Source organism: Sinohyriopsis cumingii, chromosome 14 (genome assembly GCF_028554795.1).
Source record: "Sinohyriopsis cumingii isolate HCF-2022 chromosome 14, ASM2855479v2, whole genome shotgun sequence".
NCBI classification, from domain to species: Eukaryota; Metazoa; Mollusca; class Bivalvia; order Unionida; family Unionidae; genus Sinohyriopsis; species Sinohyriopsis cumingii.
Window position 1 is genome coordinate 123,669,917 of NC_142974.1, and position 19,013 is coordinate 123,688,929.

Sequence of the window (19,013 nt, forward strand, 5' to 3'; positions counted from 1 at the left end):
CAATGTGAATGAATATACAGCAGTCAATGTGAATGAATATACAGCAGTCAATGTGAATGAATATACAGTAGTCAATGTGTATGAATATACATTTTTAAATTTGTATGAATATACAATAGTCAATGTGTATGAATATACAGCAGTCAATGTGTATGAATATACAGTAGTCAATGTGTATGAATATACAGCAGTCAATGTATATGAATATACAGCAGTCAATGTGAATGAATATACAGTAGTCAATGTGTATGAATATACAGCAGTCAATGTGAATGAATATACAGCAGTCAATGTGTATGAATATACAGTAGTCAATGTGTATGAATATACAGCAGTCAGTGTGAATGAATATACAATAGTCAATGTGTATGAATATACAGCAGTCAATGTGTATGAATATACAATAGTCAATGTGTATGAATATACAATAGTCAAAGTGTATGAATATACAATAGTCAATGTGTATGAATATACAGTAGTCAATGTGCATGAATATACAGCAGTCAATGTGAATGAATATACAATAGTCAGTGTGAATGAATATACAGTAGTCAATGTGTATGAATATACAGTAGTCAATATGTATGAATATACAGTAGTCAGTATGCATCAATATACAGTAGTCAATGTGTATGAATATACAATAGTCAATGTGTATGAATATACAGTAGTCAATGTGTATGAATATACAGTAGTCAATGTGCATCAATTTACAGTAGTCAATGTGAATGAATATACAATATTCAGTGTGCATCAATTTACAGTAGTCAATGTGAATGAATATACAGTAGTCAATGTGTATGAATATACAGTAGTCAAAGTGTATGAATATACAATAGTCAATGTGTATGAATATACAGTAGTCAATGTGCATGAATATACAGCAGTCAATGTGAATGAATATACAATAGTCAGTGTGAATGAATATACAGTAGTCAATGTGTATGAATATACAGTAGTCAATATGTATGAATATACAGTAGTCAGTATGCATCAATATACAGTAGTCAATGTGTATGAATATACAATAGTCAATGTGTATGAATATACAGTAGTCAATGTGTATGAATATACAGTAGTCAATGTGCATCAATTTACAGTAGTCAATGTGAATGAATATACAATATTCAGTGTGCATCAATTTACAGTAGTCAATGTGAATGAATATACAGTAGTCAATGTGTATGAATATACAGTAGTCAATGTGTATGAATATACAGTAGTCAGTATGTATCAATATACAGTAGTCAATGTGTATGAATATACAGTAGTCAATGTGCATCAATTTACAGTAGTCAATGTGAATGAATATACAATATTCAGTGTGTATTAATATACAGTAGTCAGTATGCATCAATATACAGTAGTCAGTATGCATCAATATACAGTAGTCAATATGTATGAATATACAGTAGTCAGTATGCATCAATATACAGTAGTCAATGTGTATGAATATACAGTAGTCAATGTGCATCAATTTACAGTAGTAAATATGTATGAATATACAGTAGTCAATGTGAATGAATATACAATATTCAGTGTGTATTAATATACAGTAGTCAATGTGCATCAATATACAGTAGTCAACGTGAATGAATATACAGTAGTCAATGTGTATGAATATACAGTAGTCAATATGTATGAATATACAGTAGTCAGTTTGCATCAATATACAGTAGTCAATGTATATGAATATACAGTAGTCAATGTGCATCAATTTACAGTAGTCAGTGCGTATGAATATACAGTAGTCAATGTGCATGAATATACAGTAGTCAGTGTGAATGAATATACAGTAGTCAATGTGAATGAATATACAGGAGTCAATGTGTATGAACATACAGTAGTCAGTGTGAATGAATATACAGTAGTCAATGTGTATGAATATACAGTAATCAATGTGTATGAATATACAGTAGTCAGTGTGAATGAATATACAGTAGTCAATGTGTATGAATATACAGTAGTCAGTATGCATCAATATACAGTAGTCAATGTGTATGAATATACAGTAGTCAATGTGTATGAATATACAGTAGTCAGTGTGTATGAATATACAGTAGTCAATGTGTATGAATATACAGGAGTCAATGTGTATGAATATACAGTAGTCAAACGCATTTGTTGTGATACACTTTGTTGTTTAGTGCATGATCATGTAGTTGACTCAGATGTTTTGGGAGTTTTGAAACAGAAACATATTTTGATTTGAAAAGTGCATATTTTTGAAGCTTAAATGTTCTTTTATTTCATTCAGTAATGGTCATATGTGAACCCTGAAGACGAAAATTCCACCCTGGAAATGCCCTGGACATTATTTGGAAATTTATCTTGGAAAAAGCTTGAGAACCATGCCCACATAAAAAAAAACTAAGAAAGATGGTGCAAATGCCAAAGACACTGTACTCTATCTTTGTGCTCCAACCAAACTTAACTCATTTTGCTAGTTATTTCATACACATAAATTCTGGTGAATATGCATGCAAATTCTGTGAATACTGCTATTAGCGATAAAGTAGGAGGACTTGCTCTTACTAACTGTGTCCCTGTCTTCTTATTTCTAGAGATATCGTCATGAGATATGTGAGGGATACTTCCGAGCCATCCGCACTTATCTAAGTGACAAACCTACCAGGTTTCACTTGGTTGATGAGGACTTTGCTATTGACAACACAGTTGTGGACAGTAAATTGGAGGACTTGAAGAGGAAAATTGTAGAGGTGGCATCAAAGCAGCCATACTGGGGGGAGGAGATTCCTGCACGGTGGATTCCTCTTGAACAAGAGCTGATGAGGCTGAAGGCTGCTGGAATTAAGGTATACATTTACATTTGAAAACATGAATGACAATCTGTAAGCCTTCATAACCCCTACTTTGATAACAAAAGAGGACTTGTTGTTTTGATGCTTTCCATCTAAATGTCCATTCAGCGGTCTCAAAAACCATTTTAGTGTGATAGCACATAAAACATGGAACGTGGATTATCTGTTTATATTTGTTTGGCCATTACTGCAATTTGTAAACTTTTTGAATACATGGCTTTCAGACAATGTAACAAAAACAGGTTAGTACAATTGACCGAATATACATGTGGTTGACAACTTAGGAGGCTTAGTCTTATTTATGACACATTTATGATCCTTTTTTGACCAAACCATTGTTATTGTGATTGAATGAAACCCATGTATATTTAAATAAATATGTTACATGACCTGATTTGACATACAAGCCACTACAGCAGTTCTAATTGGTAAACTCTGCTGTTGTGCATGGTTTTGTGTGTGTGTGCAAATAAAATGAATCATACAGCTTCTATAACATAACCCATCAACATATGCGACCTTTGTCGCTCTGAAGGAAGTTGGAATAATATGTTTATAAATATGGAATTAGGTTTTAAAGAAGGAAAATAGGTTCCTCTCAAGTCTGGGCAACAATGAATCTGCCAGATCACTTTCAATTATTTCATGACAGCACATCCATTATTCGAATGTAGTTTCCACTAAGAAAATGCATGTCCATTTAAATAGAATATAAAGACCATGCTATGACTGTTCAAAGCATTAGGTTGGCTACCATTGGTTGGGGTGGTCATCTTGATGTAGAGGTGATAATCACAAAAAAAATTGAATAGTATTATTACTACTTGCTCGCAGTAATTTGTGACAGATTCATTGTGGAAAATTCCTCTCTTTATCATAAATAAATTTTCTGGGATTCTCGTACATGAACAGATTTCACATCACACTTGTCTTTCTGTTTTATCCCAGCATCATCTTACTGACTTTAAAACTACAAATTTCACCAGTTTTCACAACTATTTATCTTAGGTAGAATCATTTTGGTTAGTTAAAATCATTTTGATTGGTTAAATTCATTTTGACTGGTCAATGTCCTTGTGATACAGTAGTACTCTAAAATGTATTAGTCCATAACATCATGTGCTTTCTTCTGTTATTTAAGAATATTTCTAGATAGTGTTTAAAATAACGTTCTGATAGCTATTTCTTGGGCTTCTTAATGTTTTTGCTGCTGTTTGTAATTATTAGAAGGAAACTTGATAATTTACAGGATTCGAAGATTCATGTACCTTGAAAATTGATTTAATAGCAGCATATATTATTTGCTTATGTTACAATGCTACCATTTTCTGGGGCACTACATCCCGAGTCCAAGCTAAATGATCCCTCCTCTCATTACTAACTGGAGAGCCGTAAAGAAAAGAACTCTGGTTTAATTCCTAATCCAGCATGGGGAATATATTCCTCTTTCTCCTTGGACTAATCCGTGTCATACACATCCATCCGGATGCTCAGTAAAATTTGCCATTATACTTGACTTGATGTTTCTTATTTTGTCAAAGTATCCTTTTAGTTTTGCATTAGTAATGTTTTCACCACTCCTTGCTAAATTTGTCTATGTTCCTTTATGCTAATTTTGAAGTTTTATTGGGAGTGGTGTTTTAGTAAAATGTTACCCCTTCTTTGCATGTGGGTCAGGGTTAGTATCTTCTACCTATCATTGGTTCACTGTCTTTTTGATATTTTAGTGTTTTGTCTGTCAGCGTTTAATTATTTAACAAGATGAGTATGGCCAGGCATTTAATTATTTAACAAGATGAGTATGGCCAGGCATATGAAGGCTCCATGCACTCACCTGATTGGTTTATCATGTTCTAATTATACGCATATCAGCAGTTGGTTGTTTTAATCCTGTCACTGTAATCTGATCTTTGGCCATTCCTATGGGATGAAATGTGCTGGTGCCCTGTAAGATTTTTAAGTGAAAAAAAAAACAGTGCTGTCACTCAGATGGATCTGATGCAGTTTCTGATTTGCAGAGCAGAGATTCTTCTGTCAGATGTTCCTTAGTGGCACCAGTCACTGGTTACCTGACACCAATCAGTTACTGGGCATTAAGTACTGGCCACCAATCATTGGCCAACACTTTTTTAACAACTGCACATTGAGTTTTAATTGATGATCTGGATACAGGTCTGGAACCTCCTGTTGGACAGTGTGAGGGAAGGTCATTGTCAGATTCTGCCCAATCGCAGGCAAAAAAATGTTTCTAGAGGATCTGCAGTCCATGGTGCATCAGGATGACTTCCTGTTGGCCCCATTGATCCTGTGCAAGAAAAGGAGTGAAATTCATGCCTTGTCAATTGGTAAAGGTTGCTTAAGTTTCAGTGGTAATTAACATTTGACCTCTCTTTATGCCAATGACATTTTGGGCCAAGGATCCTGCAGCTACCTTTGGTAGCTCCTGATCTTTTTGAAATCCATTGATTCAGTCATATCTTTTTTTGAGGTGATTAGGATTGAATCCTTTTCCATATGTCGTCATCAAAAAGAGAAAAGAAGGGTTGGACCTTTCTTTTTTCCCCTCTCTCATAGGTACTTCTGACATTTTGGCAGCTGCCACCTTGTAGTCAATTCTTAAGAAAATAAAAAAAATCAGCCTCTCTCTGTGGGGAATCTTTTATGAAAATCAAAACCCATAATGTCCAGGATATTGCTGCACCTATGGCCTTTCTTAATCATTTTTGTTTGAATGATGTAATACAATCCATATTCTGGTAGTGTCACCTTCTCATCATTTCACCTTCAATCTATGTTGATCCAGAGTAATGGTATTTACACATTAGGCCCGATTATACCAACCAAGAACGTTGTCAGTTTATACTCCTGTCTGTAGTAGAGCACCTTACTGGTGCCAATAGTAAGTTCACTTTGGCAATTAATCTGTGGCCATCATTCTCTCACCAGGCTGGCGAAATGTCAGGCAATGTATTACTCTTATAAACTAGTTTTATTGTCTAATACATATGTGCCTAATTCACCCTCCCTCCACATATGACGTTCTTTTAATCTCAGTCTATCAGTAAGTTGAAAAAAGACACTATTTTGTATGACGGAAGCTAACTTAGATTTCTAAGTCTGATCATAGTTTTTTAAAATAAATTTGTGATATCTCCAATTAATAAGACTTCCATTAGGAAGTTGGAGTGGAGAATAATCACATTGGATTGGGGTCTAGCACCAGAAAATGGTATAGCAGTGCAGTATTAGCAGGTAACTAATGAATATTAGTTTTATCCCCATCCCTCCGAAAAGACATACATGGTACCACAAATATGCAATATGTGCAAAATTTAAACACCTAAAATCTAGAACTCACCATTCATCGCATGATCATGCTGCATCATCAGAGTCTATTAGAGTGTATTTAATAAAAGATGAACATTTGTAAGTTGATACATTTGCGTGGCATGATTTATCCACTTAAATGATACAGAAACTATTTTCACATGTGCTTGCAATCACTCCAGTGGCCTAGTGGTTAGAGCATCCGCCTTGGATGTGGGAGGTAGCGGGTTCAATCCCCGGCCAAGTCATACCAAAGACTTACAAAAATGGTACTAACAGCTGCCTTGTTTGGCGTTCAGCATTAAGAGGTTAGTGTTAGGACTGTTTGGCCTGGTGTCAGGATAATGTGACTGGGTGGGACATCATGTTACATGTCTGCGGCATGATGTCGCTGTGCTAGACATCACTATAAGCTGCCACACTGCAGACATCGTAGTGATATGAATGAAAAATTGTTAAGCTGCATTAAATGTCCAAAACACGCACACACACATGTAGTTGCAGCATATGCAAATAAAGATTATAGCACAAAATGTTACTTCTATGAAGACGAAAACAAGTATGAAATTAACAAACATGGATGAAACTAAAAGGTTTATATCTTTTGTCTCTACAGGTGATTCCTAGAAGCATAATGGATGGCTTGAACAAAGCAGGAGGTGTTCCGATAGCCACAGATGAACTAGATCTATTTCTTAGATTTCATCATGACATCGGCACAATCCTTTACTTCAGGTGAGATTCGGGTCGATTTTCCTCTGTGAGCAAATGTTTTTCTTACCAGTAGTAAAGGGTAAACATTTAAGTGCGAATAGTTATATTTAGTTTTCTGTAGAACACACAGAAACATACTTCTTGTTTTAAAGACTGGCAGAACAAATGTATTTCTTAGTTTCATTAAGAATTCTGATATGTTTTTGTGATGCCTTTTGGGGGGTTTCAGTGAAGTTACTTAGACACGAATACCATCTTTGACCATATTCTAATATTTAATAATGAACCACATCAAGGTTAATCATTATTTAATGAAAATGATGTACTGTATCACATTACTGTTTAAGCAGTTTTATTAAAATGATGGACCACAACATGGTTTACTTTTTTCATCTAAATTTTCTCTAAGTAATGTTTTAGGAGAATGATGCAGTGTGCCAAAGAGAACTAAAATAGCAGCTATTTATATCAGCAGGTTTTACTATCATTGCTTATTTTGTTGTCAGTGGCTTTTATTTTATTTAACATTTTAATTATTATTATCAGTCAAGATTTTAAGCTACATGTATATCTACAAGCTACATATACACTGGGTATTGTGTATTAAGAAATCAGAATTCATTTTTCCATGCAATACATACTGAGAATTCAGATGTTAGTTTGTTGATTAATGCAAAGACACCTTTGATTATTAGTTATAATGCCAAGGTAATTTTAAATAAGTGCCTGAATATAAAACATTTGAACCTATATATATATATATATATATATATATATATATATAATCTATATATATCTATCTATATATATATACATGTATATATATATATATATATATATATATATATATATATATATATATATATATATATATATATATATATATATATATATATATATACACATGTGTGTTTGTGTGTGCATTTCCAGGAAGAGATACGCCAAGGCAGTAAACCTGGGCTGGCCTGCATTGGTATCAAACAGTTGAACCTTCTGTGGCTTACATTGTACATTGTACTAAAAATTAATTTAACACTTCATGAACATAACTCGAGAAGTTTCTTAACTAGCTAGAATTTTCAACTCAATTTTAGCATTTTCCACACTAACTAACATGTTCATTTAAATTCATTGTTAGAATTCGACAATAAAAATAATATAACAAAAACTACAAACGTCAGATCAGACCCTTTTACTTTGATTGTCTCATTTTAAGGAAAATATTTAATACACTCAATGTAAAGTGTTATGTTTCTCCATTATGATTGTGAGGTGTTATATTTATCCATTATGATTGTCTCATTTTAAGGAAAATGTTTAATTGACTCAATGTAAGGTGTTATGTTTCTCCATTATGTTTGTAAGGTATTATGTTTCTCCATTATGTTTGTAAGGTGTTATATTTATCCATTATGATTGTCTCATTTTAAAGAAAATGTTTAATACACTCAATGTAAAGTGTTATGTTTTTCCAGTCTGTATATCTGTTACCATTTGTTTATGTGCAGTAATTGGAGTTGGGCTCCTTCTATAGTTGCCAAACTCCTTGGATGGATTGCACTTGGGGCGATAAAAAAACTATTGATTTTGGGGTCAAAAGAGCAAAGGTAAAAGTCACTGTGACTGAAAGAAGAAAAATGGTTTCTCCAAAAATACTTAAGTTCTCAACCATCTACAGTTACTCAACATCGTGGATGGCTTGCTCTTGGGGCTATGGAGAAGCCTGTTAGTTTGGGCATAACTGTGACTGAAAGAATTAAAGATAATTTCTCACAGTACCTTGAGTTCGATTTGGGGATGAAAAGTTCAAAGGTCAAAGCCACTGTGACTGAAACCAGATTTTATTTCTTAGAAACGACTCAGATCTCCACTGTCTACAGTTGCTCAGCTTTGTAGATGGCTCACACTTAGGTTAAGGAAGAAGCCTGTCAGTTTGAGGGTCAAAGATCAAAGTATGGTGCAAAAGATAACCATTACATGGACCAAATATTTTGGAATGCTTGTATTTGGGTTATGGATTATACTTTAAAGTTGGGGGTACAGAGTTGACTAATCAAAATCAGTATGGCTAAAAGAAGGAACTTTTGTCAGTTTTGTGTGTCTGATTTGAATTTTTTAACGTAGCTTTAACAATTTTTCAGTCATATTGTTACAGTGTCTGCAGTTTGGCAGTTTATAGTGATGTCTAGCACTGTGCATTATGCTGCAGATGTGTAGCATGATGTCCCACCCAGTCACATTATCCTGACACCAGGCTGACCAGTCCTAACTCTAACCTCTTAATGCTGAGTGCCAAGTGAGGCAGCTGTTAGTACCATTTTTGTAGGTCTTTGGTATGACTCGGCCAGGGATCGAACCCACGACCTTCCGATTCCGAGGCGAAAACTCTAACCACTAAGCCTCTGGAGTGGTTCAGTTTTAACATTTCAGTTGATCTTAAGGAATATTTGAACATGGGTATTTAATGTGCCCATCATATGTACTCATGTTAATGTCTGAATGGTTAAGAAAGGTTTCTACTGTGGCAGGTACAGGTTTGCTAGAAATGAAATGAGCCTTATGGGTATGCATGTAGTTTGTATTGGTATAGGTATGCCGCAGTAATTGGAGTTGTCCTCCATCTACAGTTACCAACCTGCATGGATGGTTTTCATTTGGGGCAATGAAGACATCCGTATATTTTGGGGTGAAATGTTTTCTCCAAAGTCACTGTGACAGAAAGGAGACAAAATGGTTTCTCCAGAAAAGCTTTAAGTTCTCAATCATCTACAGTTACTCCATGTTGTGGACAGCTTGCTCTTGGGGCTATGGAAAAGCTTATTAGTTTTTAGGGTAACTGTGACTGAAAGAAGAATGTTTTTTTCTGAGAAAAGATTCAGGTCTTCACAGTCTACAGTTGCTGAACTTTGTTGATGGCACACACATGGGCTAAGGAAGAAACCGGTCAGTTTGTGGGTCAACGGTTAAAGTAATTGACTGTCAGAAAAACTATGTCCACACAATAACTTGTGTTCTGCACCTTCTACAACTTTCAAATCTTGTGGATAGCTTGCAAAATGGGAAATAACAAACAGTAGCAAGATTGGTGCACAAAGATAAGGTACATGGACTACATGTTTTGGAATGCTTGTATTTGGGTTATTTATTATGCCTTTAGATTGGGGTGTAAAAAGTTGATAAATCAAGGTCAGTGTGGCTGAAATAAGAAAATTGTTTCAGTGGAAATATTTAAGTGGGTTTTATACATTAAGGAATTTTGAACATGAGACTGGTATTTACACGGTTCCCAGGCTACCGGGAAATCGTGAAAAAGTCGGAGAAATGATTTTTTTTTTACTGTGAAAAGTCCAGGATTTTCGCAAATATCCGGAAAAACCCGGGAATTTCCCACCACCACTTGACGCACGAAACAATCACGTAATTGAGTCGTAACTGAACTGATCGTGAGTTAAATTTATCAATTTCTCACCAGAATATTTGGAGGATGCAGTATGGATCATTTGGGTGCTTGCAGTAAACGTATGTTGAGTCAATACAAACACTCAGTGGATTAAGTTCGTCTAGTAAACTTTTATTTTCAAAGTCAGCGCGATATCCGTATCTTTCCTTACGTGGAAGGTAGGAAAACTACTCTAGCATCACAAGAGGCAAACGTCGTGGTGGCAAAGCATAGCCACGTACCGTATGGCCTAGCAAATTTTGAACATTGTTAGAGTGATACATGCATGAATTGGATATGAAAATTACTTATTTTCTTAGAAATTGTGAGTATTAAAATCTTTACATCTTTAATCTGCTGAGAGACACGATGAAACTACGGCGTAAATGAAATGTGACCAGGTACTCGCTATTGTCATTGCTAGTTGCATGAGTACATAAATCTAACAACCGACATTTTCTAATGTTGTAAAGAAAACAATTAAAAATATTAAATGAAAGTTGTATACTGGTTGTAATAAAAATACAAAAACAAAAGAACACAAAATTTTCTGTTTTTTTACTCCGAGAACAACTTCTGGAGTTTTGTTGTATCACATCACTAATACGTTATCATATGCTCTCTGCTTGAGAAATCAGAATGGCCTGATTGCTGGCTTTTACAAAAAGTAACTGACTTTCATTTAATATAATTGAATTTCTCTGAAACATCATTAAAATGGAGTTTGTTGTTGATATCACATGACTAATGGACTTCCGATGTCGTCATTTGAGATTTGTGAAGTGACTAGTAAATGCAAATGGCGAGTACCGGGTCAGGTTTCATCAATGCCGTAGTTTCGTCTAGCCTGTCAGCGGATTAAAGACATAACGATTACAATACTTGCCATTTCTGAGAAAATAAATCATTTTCCTGTTGATTTCATGCAGGTATAAATTGATAAAACATAAGTTTAAATTTTCTAGGCCTGCTGGTAAGCGACTACCATATGTCGCTACCGCACGGTTGCGACAAATTCAAAATTTTCGAAATGCAATTGCAACGACCCCACACCCCAACCTAAATGTCCAAATATGAGAATTGGGGTGGGCATATTCGGAGTAAACCTGGATTAGAAAATGGACTGCTGTTCGTTTTAAACCAAATTTGTAGTCCAAATTGTTGAATCTCAGAGCTGAAATGAGAAATTGTGGTCCCTTGTATTTATATATTAAAAAATGATTCGAGCCCCTGTATCAATACAGGTTTGGAGACTGGTTTAACGAATTACAAGAAGACAAGTTGATTTTACAGAATATTCAGTCCTTGTTTATACAACAGTTACAATTTTGAAGGTTTTTTTGTCAAAATTTAAATCAACCCTTTCGAAAATGTTTTTTAAATGGTGGATTTTTACCCAGATCATCTTAAGGAGAATAGGCTATTTGAAAAATCTTGTTTGGAATTTTATTGGCATAGATAAATTCAGGGTTAAACTCTCTTCGTTACAAGACAAGATTCTAATTATTTGCTTTTATTGTTTTGCATATACTGTAATAGGAAATGTTTACTTTCTATAGATGCATATATATATATATATATATATATATATATATATATATATATATATATATATATATATATATTGCTATAGAATTCTTGAAACAAAACTAATTTATGTTCATTATGTTGTTCCCACTTAGCAGAATAATGCAAGTCAGCAAAATAAAGTTGGAATATTTATTTTGTATATTGAAATGACTTTACGTACCGATTTATAGGAATATAATCAAATTTATTTCGTGTGATAATTCTGTGGTTTTGTATAGATAATCTTTTTTGACTTAGATGTTTTGGAGATTCTTGAAGGAGAACCATCTTTAGATTTAGAAAATGCATGTTTTATAATCTAAAATGTTCTTTAATTCCATTCAGTAATGGTTATATGTGAACCTTGAAAAAATTAATTTCGTCCTAGAAAACCCCTCGAAATGACCTCGAAGTTTATCTTTGTAAAAGTGTGGGAATTTAATGTGCCATCGATAGGTACTCTTGTTCAGGTCTGAATGGTTGGGAACGTTTTCTACTGTGGCAGGTACAGGTATACAAGAAATGAAATGAGCCTTAGGGGCATGCATGTACTTTGTATTGGTACAGGTACACTAGAATTGATAGGATCCTCATGTATATGCGTGTTGTTTGTATTGGTACAGGTGAACTAGAAATGAAAGTATCGTCACGTATATGCATATAGTTTGTATTGGTACAGGTACACTAGAAATGAAAGTATCCTCATGTATATGCATGTTGTTTGTATTGGTACAGGTGCACTAGAAATGAAAGTATCCTCATGTATATGCATATAGTTTGTATTGGTACAGGTGCACTAGAAATGAAAGTATCCTCATGTATATGCATGTTGTTTGTATTGGTACAGGTGCACTAGAAATGAAAGTATCCTCATGTATATGCATATAGTTTGTATTGGTACAGGTGCACTAGAAATGAAAGTATCCTCATGTATATGCATGTTGTTTGTATTGGTGCAGGTACACTAGAAATGAAAGTATCCTCACATATATGCATATAGTTTGTATTGGTACAGGTACACTAGAAATGAAAGTATCCTCACGTATATGCATGTTGTTTGTATTGGTACAGGTACACTAGAAATGAAAGTATCCTCACGTATATGCATGTTGTTTGTATTGGTACAGGTACACTAGAAATGAAAGTATCCTCATGTATATGCATGTTGTTTGTACTGGTACAGGTACACTAGAAATGAAAGTATCCTCATGTATATGCATGTTGTTTGTATTGGTACAGGAACACTAGAAATGAAAGTATCCTCATGTATATGCATGTTTGTATTGGTACAGGTGCACTAGAAATTAAAGTATCCTCATGTATATGCATGTTGTTTGTATTGGTACAGGAACACTAAAAATGAAAGTATCCTCATGTATATGCATATTGTTTGTACTGGTACAGGTACACTAGAAGTGAAAGTATCCTCATGTATATGCATGTTGTTTGTATTGGTATACATACATTAAAAATGAAAGGATCCTCATGTATATGCATGTAGGTTGTATTGGTACAGATACACTAAAAATGATAGATAGCTCAAGATGTAATTTAATTTGAGACATAATTTTCAATATCAAGTTACTGCCAGCATATTGGTAAGATATGCATGCTTAATGATTGAATAATTGTGATCTGCTTCTTTCCATGTGTCTTTAAGCAAGAATTGATAGATTAGAACTTGTTTGTCATCTATTTGTTTTTGTGTACCATCCACAGCATGGAAATTCTCAAAGAAAAGATTGTTTTGGACCCGAAGTGGATGATTGATGCCCTCAAATCTCTCATCACTGCTGAGATGTTTGTTCTGAGAAGTAGCCCAGCTGTCACTGACAAATGGTTTGAGTTTAAGAACAAAGGAAAACTGTCTCAGGAGCTGATTGGTTTGTAAATTTCCTATTTTGTAATATATTGTAAAACTGTGACCGTCTTTAAATTTCATGCTGATTAAGCTAAATAATCAATAGTGTAGATCTTCAGAGATTCATGCACCTGAAGAACAACGATTTACAAAAACTCTCCAGCAAATTAGTTTAAAATTGCACATATAAAAATGTGGTCTATGCATTATGCCATTTTTATTCAACTGTTTGAACACTGAACATTTTGAACTTTGAACAAGCATTTGGTAGCTATTTTAATCTTGAGATTACATCAGTTTAATATTTGTTTAAAATATGTACTTGCTATAAAACCCCAAATGGCTGATAACCAGCATGGTTCATCGTCAGATGATGATTTCACTTAGCAAATTCTACCTGATAATAGTGATGATGACAATGATTGTTAAATGTTTGGAAGTGTAATTGAATTATGGCACTAGAAAAGTGTTACTGGAAATGCTTATGATTGATTTTGATATGGGATACATTTTGTGTTTTTTTATGTTAATTTCTCAGGTACTGTTCATGCGAGACTCATTAAATTTATGAAATATGTCTTTATTAATATCCAATCTTACGTCAAAAGAAGCTCATTGTGAGCTATATTTCATATTTATGTATTTTGCATTTAGTCTTTGATCACAGGAGTCTTTTGGTGTGCTGTCTACATAGATTCATGAAACTTGGTATGGGAAAACATTCTGTTAATCAGCTCCCTTAAACGCAGAGAGCGTGCATCTCATGATTTCAATTGGAAGAAGGAATATATTTGTTTCAGTGGTTGTTGTTACTGTGAAATTAAAAGTAAACCTTTGTATTATCATGTTGAATATGTCTTTTGCTCAAAACTAAATAATTTATTGGGATTTATGCCTGATTTGATGTTATACGTTGATTATTGAGGTGAAGGTGTAATGGGATTCATGCCTGATTTGATGTTATACATTGATTATCAAGGTGAAGGTGTAATTGGATTCATGCCTGATTTGATGTTATACGTTGATTATCGAGGTGAAGGTGTAATTGGATTAATGCCTGATTTGATTTTCTAAGTGAATTATCATGGTGAAGGTGTAATGGGATTCATGCCTGATTTGATGTTATACGTTGATTTTCAAGGTGAAGGTGTAATGGGATTCATGCCTGATTTGATGTTATACATTGATTTTCGAGGTGAAGGTGTAATTGGATTCATGCCTGATTTGATGTTATACGTTGATTATCGAGGTGAAGGTGTAATGGGATTCATGCCTGATTTGATGTTATACGTTGATTATCGAGGTGAAGGTGTAATGGGATTCATGCCTGATTTGATGTTCTAAGTGAATTATCGAGGTGAAGGTGTAATGGGATTCATGCCTGATTTGATGTTATACGTTGATTTTCAAGGTGAAGGTGTAATGGGATTCATGCCTGATTTGATGTTCTAAGTGAATTATCGAGGTGAAGGTGTAATGGGATTCATGCCTGATTTGATGTTCTAAGTGAATTATCGAGGTGAAGGTACAGGGATATCACAGTTTTTAAAGAGGGTGAAGTAGGCCTGACATTGCTTACATGTCCTACTTAGTTTATACATTGACCTATATTTAATGTCTGTTTATATGAACACATAGATGTTACTAAAACACTTCTTAGCATATGCAGTTGGTTGTAGATGAACATGATGCCAGCATGAACTACCTATCTGACAACTCTTGAATAGCTAGTCCTCCATAATGGATGGCTTTAATGACATTTCCATATTGTCGTTAAAACAACTCTTTCTATCATATATAGTTTCTGCAATATTAAAATAATGCAGATACAATCTCGGAAATATCGACTACCTATCTGACAACTCTTTTGAATAGCTAGTCCTCCATAATGGATGGCTTTAATGACATTTCCATATTGTCGTTAAAACAACTCTTTCTATCATATATAGTTTCTGCAATATTAAAATAATGCAGGTACAATCTCGGAAATATCGACATAGGGTTTTCCTCCATGACTAAGGCAATTTGTTATTTTTTCTGGTCATTTGTTGCTTACTTGACCTGCGGCATAGTACATTGCCATCCTGAAAATCTTGTCACAACTCTACTTGTAGGAATAGTGGTAATGAAATAGGATTTCCATTAAAGCACTTTTTGCAATATTGAATTGAATCTGAATTAAAAGAGTACATATCAGACCACCACCATTTCTGCACTTTTATGAGGGAGGTTTGAGACCCAGCCCTAATTACCCTGATTATAATACAATGGTTGTTGTTTGTATGTTTTAGTGCTTCACTAGACTTTGAACACAGTGAATTGTACACATGTACATGTGAATTCTGACAAGATGTTGTATTTAGTTGCATTCTTAGGAACAAGTCATTAGTTGTTTGTTTTTTTAAATTGGTTTTAAGGGCAGCAGTCTTGGCTTTGTTAGCAGTAATGAGCAGGCCTGCCAACTCTTATGATTTTGCCGTAAGTCTTACGAAAATGACCCTTAAAATACGGACTTACAGCATGAAAACAAAAACTACAGAAACATGATCATTGCCGAAAAATCCGGAAAAGTTGTTCATCCGTGTTTGATTTGGATCCAGGTTTCATATTAGAAGTAGTGAAATTGGTCAGGGAACCATATTAACTTTACAGCAGCCATCAGATGCTTTAAACTGCATCCATTTGTTCATGCGAAGCGTCTGCATGATCAAACTGTTGATCATATAATTTTTTTTTAAAACATGGCGTCCAGCAAGTAATGCATGTTTAAGATGACAGGGAAAATAAGCCTCTTAAAAAGTGTTAATAATCACCACAGGAAAAATAAAAAGGAATATTCAGATTCTTGTGAATAAAAGCTGGAAGGGACACAGTTATGCTTATTGGACATCACATTCCAATTTGAGTATGACTTGTGGCAGGAAATATGATCGCTGTCATCATGTGCAGTGGAAAAAGAATTTCCAGGAATTAGGTCAAGTGTAGAGACAGCAACAAGCCATTGAGCTGCATAGGTTGGCAGGTCTGGTACTGGCTTGATTTTCTTAGCAGTATTGTCTTGACTTTGCCATCAGATCATGAAACTTCATTGATGACCCATATTGTCTTGTGGATTAACTTCAGGTATTGTTAGGAGTCATCAATAAAAATGGCTAACACATCACAAAATGTGAGTACAAACTTGTGTCAAAGATAGCTTCACTAATCTGCTGTTGAAAGGAAGAAATTGTCTCATCTTGGATTATTGGAAATTCATTTCTACCAGTAGTGCATCATTTCATTTGAGGGATTTTTGCCTCTAGCTAAGTGGAACCAGTTCCCAAAGATTCATTTTCATGGTTATCTAAAGAATTATTTACCTCAGAGTGCAAAGTTGACTTTACCAATGTAACAACTGTTTTCTTTCCATTTGAAGATGCTGTCTGGACAAAAGAAAAACATCAGGATCTCCACGACAACAAGGAACACATATTGTTAATAATGGAGCAGTTGAACATAATTGCCAAGCTGAGGATATACAGCGAAGAGGCATCAGAAATCAAGGTCTGTTCATTTTAAAACATACGTCTCAATATTTATGACAGTACAACTTAGTCTAATCATTTATAAAAGCCTTATATTTAAAACAACAATGAATGCATGTATTAGGAGTTAAAGGCACATCAGCACAATAATGGATACAACAAGCACAGGGTAACAGTTAACAAAAAGATGCATTCATTCTTTATTGCTTCAGTTATGAAAAATGTTGAAAAAGAAAACCACAGTGAATGCAAACAAAGCAAATTGGGCCTTGGATACACAACTGTATGTTAATAAACCAGTTTCTTGTTGACATTATTCAACTAAATCATGTCTGATTGCGGAAAATATTTTAGCTTTTCTGGTAATTGAGCTTGTTTGTTGTTTGACTGCAAAATGTCTGGGAACTGTATGACTCTCAGTCTCACTTGTCACTCTATCCAGAAGAAGTCAATTCCTTCACACAGAATGGTCTCTCCATCGATCAGGCATCACTCTGATTTGTGCACTGTAGGAGCGTCTGATGATCGACCTCTTTGCAACAAGATGGAATCACAAGCTGCCCACCTTAGACTCTCCAGTTCCACACCCAAAATGTTGTGCTGTGGATGCACAGTCAGTCATTTGGGAGGGGTAGAGGGCATTTTCCTCCCATCCCACTTTACTGAGACCGAAAATAATCCATGTGTTACAGGTCCAGAATGATCAGATGCTGCTGATAATCCATCTCAGTCCTGGGTCACCGATCTACTCGTTCTAGTTATAGATATGCCCAGGAAGTTTCCAGCCAAACTAAATCTTCTTCAGCAACCATAGTCACAGATGGTCCTTCCCTGCCCAGACTGTCCTCTTCTTCTACATGCTTGGCTTTTATCAGGTCAGCCTTGTGAGACAAACAATTCAAACCTTATATTGTGAAGAGAATCTCAAAGGCAAGAAGGCCCTCCAGTCTGAAAGCTTATGAGGCTGGAACCTTTTCCTGGGTTTTAACATGGCTCAATTCTAATCCATTCAAACCTCTAGCCCACATTTCGCTAAAATCACTATCATACAAGTAATGTTTCCTGATAGCTTTAGCTTTTGCATACATCATAATCAAGCTGCGTGCCTTTTGTGTCAACCTGAACTCTGTTCAGTTCAGATCAGAGGGTTCGGTGGTTCTCCTGACACAGGCTTTTGTAGACCAAAAATAGGTTACCGTCTTTCAGTAACCAAAGAGTCATCACTCACTCTCTTGCATAGAAAGGTTGAGAAGAGCAGTCATGCCAGATGATGTTCACAAAATAGGTCACATACAGGATACATTCCAACAAGTTTCACGTGTATAATGAAGTACTTTACTATTTAATAACCACTTTTCCACAAAGGTTTTATGTTGGATTATATCTTGTTATTTTGATCATTTTGAAAGTGACATTACCGGTGTGTCGCTCGATGAAATATGTTACCTAGAACACTGGTTGGTGGTTTTTGCTTGACATGTTCTGGTCCAGGGTAACCAATAAACACCAATCAGAAATTAATGTAGCTTATCCCCTACATGACAAACAGGAAGTATTGACAAAGCAACAGACAAACTTCACACAAAAGTCATTAATTGGCATGTAAAGTATTTAAACAGATGCTGTCAGGGTGTGTAATTGCGTGAATCATACAAACTATTGTACAAATTCACACGCTTGGAGAACCCCTGCAAGTCAGCTGAAAGTTCTGCGTATGAAAATATGCTCAGTGAAGTATACAATTTGTATTTAATCAT

General features: G+C 34.8%; 1 protein-coding gene across 1 annotated transcript in view; it reads left to right on the top strand.

Annotated features, from left to right (window-relative positions):
* Positions 1-19,013, top strand: part of LOC149784758 (uncharacterized) — a 93,675-nt gene that overhangs the window by 51,907 nt on the left and 22,755 nt on the right. The window contains exons 7-10 of the mRNA XM_089932782.1: positions 2,565-2,816; positions 6,766-6,884; positions 13,591-13,754; positions 17,148-17,275. Of these exons, the coding sequence (XP_089788908.1) occupies positions 2,565-2,816; positions 6,766-6,884; positions 13,591-13,754; positions 17,148-17,275 (663 nt within the window). The remainder of the gene's footprint in view (positions 1-2,564; positions 2,817-6,765; positions 6,885-13,590; positions 13,755-17,147; positions 17,276-19,013) is intronic.